This window comes from Nematolebias whitei, chromosome 14 (genome assembly GCF_014905685.2).
Source record: "Nematolebias whitei isolate Nwh7 chromosome 14, NemWhi1, whole genome shotgun sequence".
Taxonomy (NCBI): Eukaryota; Metazoa; Chordata; class Actinopteri; order Cyprinodontiformes; family Rivulidae; genus Nematolebias; species Nematolebias whitei.
In genome coordinates, this window is record NC_056511.1 from 788,892 (window position 1) to 799,092 (window position 10,201).

Here is a 10,201-nt window from a genome sequence, read left to right on the forward strand (position 1 = left end):
ATGTTGGAGTTCTTTCCCAGCTGGTGACCCAGTTGTTGGATCTGACCACAGGAGTTCAGTTACCCCCTGCAGAGTCTACAGAGACAGGTTCTGAATCACACAGCCCCAGGTTTCTATTGACGTGATCTGTGTCCCTCCCCGTCCTTCTGATTCTGGTCTGTTGGTTCTGGTTCCAGTTCCATCTTCATCTCCTGAGGGCCCTAAAGATGAGGACCCGTATGTGACAGTGCTATCCTGTTGGACCAGTCAGGAGGAGGGGGATACAGAATCATCCAATGAGGAGGAGGATCCAGGGGCTAGCCCCGCCCTTTCTGGGTCTGATGGAGATTCTTGTTCAGACTCGGCTGCCACCAGGTGTGTTTGTGGTTCTGTGATATCACAATGTTCTGCTACTGCTGCTGCTGATGTTGACCTTTGTTCTGCAGAGTTTTGACCAATCGCACGGGACCTTTGATCCCCATGCGCCCAGCTCCACCCCCCCCTCACAGAAAGAACCAATCAGTGAAGCAGAAGACTCCCAGGTACATTCAGAACGCTCAGGTCTGTGGTTTTGCTGGTACCAGTAGTATTCCTGTAGTTCCTTTTTTATTAATTCAACCTTTATTTACACATATAAATCACATTGAGCCTCGAAGACTCATTTTCAAGTGAGACCTGTTTAGACGAACAAAAAGTAATGAAAGTGGCACATGTATAGTATTTGGAGGCAAAAAGAAATTCCTATCAAACTCTCACTCGTTGTCTGAGGAGAGAGAGCCTGGGATTGAAAAAAACTCCCTGCACATAGGCACATAGTGACACATACATTCTGCAGGTGAGGGGGATGACAACAGCGGTGAGTGTGTTCAAGGACACTCCACAAAAGGTTCTCACAAATCACATTCAATTTGCGGTTCAGTTCACAAAACAATTGAGTCTGGGTGCTCGAGGCACAGAGCAAACCATCACATAAGGCACGCAGCCTGACCAGGGCCAAATTTGCTGCTCACAACTTCCTTGTTTGTTGATAAACCAGGAACCAGCCGATTCCAAAAATTAGGAAACCTGTTATCATAAATCCAGTTATATATGCACCTTCAACATCCTTGATGGACACCAGAGATAGACGCATCACCTTCCAATCGCCCCAATCAATGACATATCCAGCTATGTATGTCATCAGGGCAAGTTGACTCGCCTGAAGCTTGTCTTCTGATCGAGAAAATTTTATCAATTTCGTTGAGAGACCAGCTGACCAGATCCATGGCAAAAATTACGGTTTGGAAGATATTTAGAGAGATGCTCTGAAGCAGTTTCACGGACAGGACAGAGCAAAAGCAAAGTGGAGAGGGAGAGGAGGACATCCACCCTTGACAACAGCAAGTGGTGAAGTGAGTTTGTCATGTTCTGATGGAATGAGTATGAAGTGCTGAGAGTCCAAAGTTTAGACTTTATCTGAGCTTTGATGAAAGGTGCTGACTGAACCGGGCCTCCAGAACTCTAATTGGACCTTTGTTAAAGCATAAAACCTGAACACAGAACACAACAACCTCATCTAAAGTACTACAAAGTAAATAATAAATGCTTTCTGCTTTTCAAAATATAAGTTCTAGCTCTGCCGCAATAAAAGAACCTATGGATGGACTTAAGGTGGCGGTGTTCCTACACATAGACATATATATTCATTCAACCTTTATTTCTACAGGTAAATCCCATTGAGCCTCGAGGACTCATTTACAAGAGAGACCTGATTATATATATATAGTGTGTGTGTATATATATATATATATATATATATATATATAATTTTTTTTTTTTGCCATCTTATTTGTAAATAAAAAAAATCTGTATGCTTTTTATAACTGTTTATTGTTGTTGCTGTTGTTCATTGTTGTCATCATTCTTTGTTAAATCAGGTCTCTCTTGTAAATGAGTCCTCGAGGTTCAATGGGATTTACCTGTAGAAATAAAGGTTGAATGAATGAAAAATATATAAAGACAACATTTGTAGCTTTTAACGGTAAGTTACAAATGTTGTCTTTGGTGCCTGTTTGTTTTCCAAATATATTAGTGTGTGTGAATGACAGGCATTTACTTAAAACACTTTGTAGAACGGTGCTTTATGAAGTTCTGTCCATTTCTTTGTACTAAATGACGACATGATGTGTTCATGCGTGCACATCTGCTCACAGACTCATGTTCATGTTTGTGCTGATGTTCAATGTTTTTATGTTATGAGTGCTTAGTGTATATTTACAGACTGAGACTGCAGCGCGTTGTGCGCTCAGCTGAGAAGGTGATCGGCTGCAGCCTTCCATCCCTCCACGACCTGTACGTCTCCAGGACTGTGAGGCGAGCAGGTCGGATCACAGCTGACCCTGCTCACCCTGCACACGGACTGTTTGAACCACTCCCCTCAGGCAGGAGGCTTCGGTCCATTCGGACCAGAACCTCCCGCCATAAGAACAGTTTCTTCCCCTCTGCTGTTGGACTCCTGAACACTCATAATGCTACCTCATAACTTCTGCTGTGGTCACATTACATCTGTTTTATAACTGAATACTCCATCTGTACTGTTCTCTAAGCTTTTATTGTTTTCTATTGTATGGGTGTACATATGGTTATGTTATGGTTTTAATTTTACTTTATTTGTGGGTGTACACAGGCTTATGTCTTGTGTAATGTTCTCATTTTTACTTAATTTTTACTTAATTTTTACTTAATTTTACTTTATTACTATTCACACCTTATGTCGAAGCAAATTCCTAGTTTGTGAACCTCGTTCATCGACATGGCGATAATAAACTGATTCTGATATTTAGTTGATGTTTTTCTTAGTTCATATCTTAGATGTTATTACTGTTTTTCTTATACATTTTATTGTTGGATGTAACTGGGACCCTGTGGACATAATTTCGTTCCACCACATGTACCACATGAGGTGCGAATGACAATAAAGAATCTCTGACTCTGACTGACAGTTCCGCCACATTTAAAATGGCGTCGATATCGACGTACGATTCTGTGTTCAATGGGGCATCTATGTATATATGTCTGTGTTCCCACAGACCAGAAATTTCAGTTTACAGGAGTCCACCATGACTCATGTTAGACTTCCATCAGAGAACGGACCTTCCCTCCGAGCTCTCAGGACCATGGTGACCTGGACCCATCAGGGTCTTAGAAGGTCTGAGGAGAGCAGGGAGGCCTTCCAGTGTCCTAAAGTCTGTCTGTCTTGCAGGGCGGCAACCATACGGGTGTCCAGGAAGAAGGGACACAGTGGCGGGTCAGCACCTCAGAGTGCCGTGGTCCGAGCCAGCTGGCTGGATGTCTGGAAGGGTTTCAGGTAACAAACACCACCAGAACCAGCTTCTGTGAAGGTTCTGATGGAGAGTTGTATGGGTTAAGATTGTGATGGGTGTGACATTCTCTCTTACAGATACAGTGTCCTTTGGGCGACGTTGGACGGCCAGCTAATGTCTCTGCGTAAGAAGCGCTCGGTAAGTGGCTGTCCCCCTGGTCTGCTGGGTACACCTGTGCACCTGTGTCAGCTGAGTGTTGTTTCTCTGGTAGGACCGCTTCAGCGAGATCTTGTTCCACGTTTCTAGTATCACCAATGTGAAGCCTCAGGACAAAGGCCGGTTCTCTGTGTACTTCAGAAGGAAACATTATGACTTCATGGCTCACAGTGACGGTGAGATCTTACTAATGCTCAAAACACTAACCTCATAGGTAACAAGTGCTCACTTCCCACTTCTGGAAGCTGTTTGTTCTTCACCTCAATGTTAAGAAGCTCCTGAAGGAAAGAGGAAAGAGAACAATACATAGATTTTTGTGTGCATAGAGACTCCTAAAACTGGTCTGCAGCAATCTTAAAAGCCTTTAATTCAGAGTTCAGTTCACCTCAGACTGAAGAACAGACGGGATGAATCAGGCGAAGTTCACTCAGGTCCTGTGGACAGTTCGAGAGGCTGAGTCCAATCAATCAATCAGTTTATTCACTCGATTCAAAAACATTGATCATCAGCTTACAAGCACATTCTCTGACAACACTTATTTACACGAGTGAAGGACGAGCAGGGAGAAGATCTTGTACAGACCTGCCCCCTTCCTCAATAATCACAAACATGTCATGGCCGTGTTCATTAACTGAACAAAACAAGTTACAAACAATATAACAACAACTATAACATGCAGAACAAATTATCACTCTTCTCATTAACAACTTCAAAGTGTATAAGAGTTAATCATTCTTTTCTTATAAAGTGTTTTGAATTGGTTTATTGTCGAGCATTTATTAACTCCTCATCCAAACTGTTCCATAGTTTTACTCCGTGCACATTTGTTTTAAAGTAGTACGCACAATTTTACTTTTGAAATCATACTTCCTTCTGGTATTTCTATCACATGAACTTAAAAAGAACTTTTGTAAATTAAATGGCAATAATCTCTTTTTAGCTTTAAACATAACCAATAACCTTTTTAAATGAACCAGATCCGTGAGTTTCAAGATATTTGACTGAATAAACAATTTATGTGTGTTCTCTAGTGTCCACTTTATATAAAACTCTCATAACTTTCTTTTGTTTGACAGACAACGGTTTAGTGTTGGCTTTATACGTGTTGCCCCATACCTCTACACAATAAGTCACATATGGAACAACAACTGAATAATATAACGTCTGGAGTGTTGATAGTTCTAAAACATGTTTTACTTTATTTAGAAGTCCAATACTTTTGCAGTTTTAGTTTTATATATTTTATGAGATTTCCAGTTAAGTTTATGATCTAAAACAACCCCTAAAAATTTAACTTCATGTACTCGTTCAACTTGATTATCATCTATAGACATTATAATAGAATCATCTATTTTTCTATTACCAAAAATCATGAATTTTGTTTTATTCCAGTTTATTGATAATTTGTTGTATTTAAACCACTCGTTAAGTTTAGACATCTCACTAGCCAAACATGCTATAACGTTTTTTAAGTCCTTCTCAGAACAAAATTAATTTGTATCTGCAAACACGATGACTTGTAACTTTTTAGACACTTCACAAGTGCCATTGATATACAAAAGAAAAAGCTTTGGTCCTAGCACTGGACCTTGGGGGACTCCACATTTTATATTTTGAAGATCAGATTTTTAATTTCCTAGCTGTATAAATTGTTTTTGGTTAGACAAATAACTAGTCAACCAGTTATGAACTATTCCTCTTATCCCATAATCTTGTAATCAAGTTCAGTGAGGTGCTCCGGACAGTTTCAGTCAGGCTGAGTCCATCAATTTTAGATCAGCTCCTCTGGACAGTTTTACGGAGGATGAGTCCAACAAAGTACAAAAGGAACTGACAAAATATATGGACAAATGGACACAGACATTAAAATATGGCAACATATTAAGACTCAGAGTTTAAAATATATAATGTTGATGATGTGATTGATACAATTTTTTTCCTGTCATAAAAGATTGCAAACATTATAATGAAGAGCAATTAATGATATTAATATGACAAATCTCTATTATTCCCTTTAATAGTAGAAGTATAAATGCAAATAATATTTGTGGGGGAGTGGTGGCGCAGAGGTTAGAAGATGGGCTTGTGACCGTAAAGTCGCAGGTTCACCTCCCCGTACCGTCAACATCAAAAAAATGTGGGTGGAAAAGGTGAAACACCCACACCTGCCTCCACCCTCATTCGCCCCACTCTGGGCCCCTGAGCAAGGCCCTTAAGCCCCACCATCTGCTCCTAAACAGGTCTCTCTTGAAAATGAGTTCTCGTGGCTCAATGAGACTACCTGGATAAATAAAGGTAAATGAAATATATCCCAAAATATCAGATTGTTTAAAACAAACAGAACTTTTGCTTTAATAGCACTGTCAGAGACATGGCTCAATGATGAAAAGACAACTAATGTTCACATTGCAGGGTATGAAATATATCATATGAACAGAAGCAATAAGGTGGAGTGGCTCTACTTATTAATAATAAAAAATAAAAATAAAAAATAATAATTTTATGGAAATAATAAAAATTAAAATAAGAATGATAAAAACATAATAATAAGTCGTGTATAACAATCAGCAGGATCAAATATAGAGTTATTAACTGATAAAATCGTGGAGCTATTTGAAAAGAGTTCTAATGAGTTTTTCTGTGTGGAAACTTTAATATTGACCTGGGAAACAAAACAGATTCAAATAATCTTCTTCTTCTTCTTTCGGCTTTTCCCTTTTCAGGGGTCTCCACAGCGAGTCCTCCTCCTCCATCTCACTCTGTCCTCTGCATCCTCTGTCCTCAATCCATCTACCTCCATGTCCTCTCTAACTGCATCCATAGATCTCCTCTTTGTCTTTTTCCTGGCAGCTGCATTTCTAACATCCTTCTAACAATATACCCACTGTCCCTCCTCTGGACATGTCCAAACCACTGTCCCTCCTCTGGACATGTCCAAACCATCTCAGTGTGTCCTCTCTAACTTTATCTCCCAGTTGTTCAACCTGTGCTGTACCTCTGATGATCTCATTCCTGATCTTCTCCATCTTTCTCTCTCCTAAGGAGAACCTCAACATCTTTATTTCTGCTACTTCCAGTTCTGTCTCCTGTCTTTTTGTCCTGTCTCTGTCTCCAGACCATACAACATAGTTGGTCTCACCACTGTCTTGTAAACTTTTCCTTTGACCTTTGCTGACACCCTTTTGTCACAAATCACTCCTGAATCTTTTCTCCATCACTCCATCCTGCCTGGACTCTCTTCTTCACCTCTTTACCACACTCCCCATGTTCCTGGACAGTGGACCCCAAGTCCTTGAAGTCCTGCACCTTTGTGACCTCTGCTCCTTGTAGCCTCACTGTTCCACCTCCTCCCTCTCATTCACACACATGGACTCTGTCTTACTACGGCTGACTTTCATTCCTCTTCTTTCAAGTGCATACCTCCACCTCTCCTAGTTCTCTTCCACCTGTTCCCTGTTCTCACCACATATCACAATGTCATCTGCAAACATAATCGTCCATGGGGATTCCTGCCTGACCTCATCTGTTAGTCGGTCCATCACCAGAGTAAACAAGAAGGGGCTCAGAGCTGATCCTTGATGCACTCCCACCTCCACCTTGAAGCTATCTGTCACTACAGCACATCTCACCACTGTCCTGCTGTCCTCAGACATGTCCTGCACTAGTCTAACATACTTTTCTGCCACTCCAGATCTCCTCATACAACACTACACCTCCTCTCTTGACACTCTGTCAGATGCTTGTTCTAAATCCACAAAGACACAATGGACTTCTTTCTGACCCTCTCTGTTCTTCTCCATCATCATCCTCAAATCAAAGATGGATCTGTGGTGCTCTTCTCTTCATGAAACCATCCTGCTGCTCACAGATAGTCACCTCTCGTCTAAGTCTTGCTTCCACAACTCTCTCCCAGATCTTCATTGTGTGGCTCATCAACTTAATTCCCCTGTAGTTGCTACAACTCTGTACATCACCCTTGTTCTTAAAAATGGCCACCAGCACTTCTTCTCCATTTCTGAGGCATTTAATCACTTTAAAATATGCCATTGAACATTTGAGTCAAAACCCTCACTGCCATCTCTCCAAGACATTTCCAAACCTCCACTGGTCATCAGGTCCTACTGCCTTCCCCTTCTTCATCCTTTTCAGAGCTTTCTGGACTTCACCCTCACTAATCTTTCCCACTTCCTGGTCCACAGTTTCTATGACCTCTACTCTTCTTTCTCTACTCTTCATTCTCTTCCTTCCATCTTCCCGTCACACTCTCCTCACTTGATAGACCATTACCATTCCTATCTTTAATAAGCCTAACCTGCTGCACATCCTTTCCAGCCTGATCCCTCTGTCTTGCCAATCGGTAAAAGTCCTTCTCGCCCTCTTTAGTGTCCAGTCTCCCATACAACTCATCATACACCTTCTGCTTTGTCTTAGCTACTTCCCTCTTTGTTCTACGTTCCATCTCCTTATATTCCTGTCTCCTCTCTTCAGTCCTCTCTCTGTCATGTTTCTTCTTGGCTAACATCTTTCTTTGAACATCTTCCTGCACTTCACTATTCCACCACCAGGTTTCCTTATCATCCATTCTCTGTCCAGATGACACACCAAGTACCTTCCTACCTGTCTCTCTAATTACTGTTGCTGTAGTAGCCCAGTCATCTAGAAGCTCTTTCTTACCACCCAGAGCCTTTAACAGCTCCTCTCTGAATTTCTCACAACATTCTTCCTTCTTCATCTTCCACCATTTGGTCTTCTTCTCTGATTTGACTCTTTTTCTCTTCTTCACAACAAGTCATTCTACACACAACCATCCAATGCTGTCTGGCCACGCTCTCCCCTGCCACAACCTTACAGTCTCCAGTCTCCCTCAGGTTTCCTCTTCTACACAGAATGTAGTCGACCTGCGTACTCCTTCCTCCACTCTGATAGGTCACTCTATGCTCCTCCCTCTTTTGGAAATAGCTGTTGACTACAGCCATTTCCATTCTCTTGGTGAAATCCACCACCACCTGTCCTTCCTGGTTTCTTTCCTTGACACCAAACCTACCCATCACTTCCTCATCCTCTCTGTTTCCTTCACCAACATGTCCATTCAGGTCTGCTCCCATCACCACTCTCTCCTCCCTGGGAATACTCTCCATCACTTCATCCAGATCTTTCTCCTCCACATCACATCCAACCTGTGGAGCATAACCACTGACAACATTTAGCATCAGAGCTTCTACTTCTACCTTCAGACACGTCACCCTATCTGACACTCTTTTCACCTCTACTACATTCTTTGCCAACTCCTCCTTCAGGACCACCCCCACTCCATTTCTCTTTCTATCCACACCATGGTAAAACAGTTGAACCCTGCTCCAATGCTGCGAGCCTTGCTGCCCTTCCACTTGGTCTCTTGGACACATAAAACATCTACCTTCCTTCTCAGCATCATGTCAGCCAGCTCTCTACCTTTGCCTGTCATTGTCCCCACATTTAGAGTTGCAACCCTCAGTCCTACATTCTTCACTTTCCTCTTCTCTGTCTCCTGACACGTTTTCCTCATCGTGGTCTTTAACTAATAAAACAGATTCAAATAATATTAGTACATTTATAAATTCAGTTTAAATCTGTATCCATTGATATCGAAACCAACAAGAATTACAACTCATAGTTCAACAATAATTGATAATATTTTCACAAATATAACAAATGGAAAGATGATGGGAGGTATTTTAACAACTGATTTAAGTGATCATTTACCAGTTTCCACAATCTATAAAAATGATCAATGCATTACAAAAACAGTTACAATTAATAAAAAAATAAATAAACACATAAAAAAAAAGCTTTGGATAAATTAAAAGATGATTTAAATAACAAAACTGGAAGGACTTGCATGTTGATGATGTGAACAGAGCATATGATGAGTTTATGAATATTGTAGGAGCTCTGTATGAAAAGAATCGTGAGTAAAAAAATTATACAAAGAGAAATATCGTTGACAAACCATGGATGACGAAAGGGTTGAGAAATGCTTGTAAAAAATAATTATTTCTATTCCTTCTTCTTGAAATAGAGAACAAAAGAAGCAGAAGAGAAATACAAGAAGTGTAAAAATAATTTAGTAGAGATTATAAGAAAGCATAAGAAGGAATATTACAGTGATTTATTAAATAAAAGTAAAGGTGGTTTTAAAGCAACATGGCAAGTAATAAATAGTGTTCTGAAAAGTAAAAACAGGTATTTCACAATATTTTGTGAAGGATGACGAAATCCATGATCAGAATGAAATAGTAAATAGATTTAATCATTATTTTGTGAATGTTGGCTCAAGTCTTGCAGCTAAAATAACAAAAGTAGACAAAAATGTGAGTTATACAGTTACAGGTTGTGCCAACAGTACAGGTCCTTCTCAAAAAATGAGCATATTGTGATAAAGGTCATTATTTTCCATAATGTAATGATAAAAAGCATTTTGAGTTTTCATGAGCTGTATGCCATAATCATCAGTATTAAAACAATTAAAGACCTGAAATATTTCAGTTGGTGTGCAATGAATCTGAAATATATGAAAGTTTCATTTTTATCATTACATTATGGAAAATAATGACCTTTATCACAATATGCTAATTTTTTGAGAAGGACCTGTATTTGTCTTAATGGAACTGACAAAGAAGAAATAATGAATATAATAAAAAAAATCTTACAGACAAGAGATCAAA

General features: G+C 40.1%; 1 protein-coding gene across 1 annotated transcript in view; it reads left to right on the top strand.

Moving 5' to 3' along the window:
• Window positions 1-10,201, top strand: part of LOC119420749 (arf-GAP with Rho-GAP domain, ANK repeat and PH domain-containing protein 1) — a gene marked incomplete at its 5' end in the record, with an annotated part of 47,431 nt that continues 37,230 nt past the window's right edge. Inside the window, 6 exon segments of the mRNA XM_037688178.1 lie at window positions 1-87; window positions 177-354; window positions 426-521; window positions 3,221-3,325; window positions 3,419-3,479; window positions 3,553-3,673. Of these exon segments, the coding sequence (XP_037544106.1) occupies window positions 1-87; window positions 177-354; window positions 426-521; window positions 3,221-3,325; window positions 3,419-3,479; window positions 3,553-3,673 (648 nt within the window).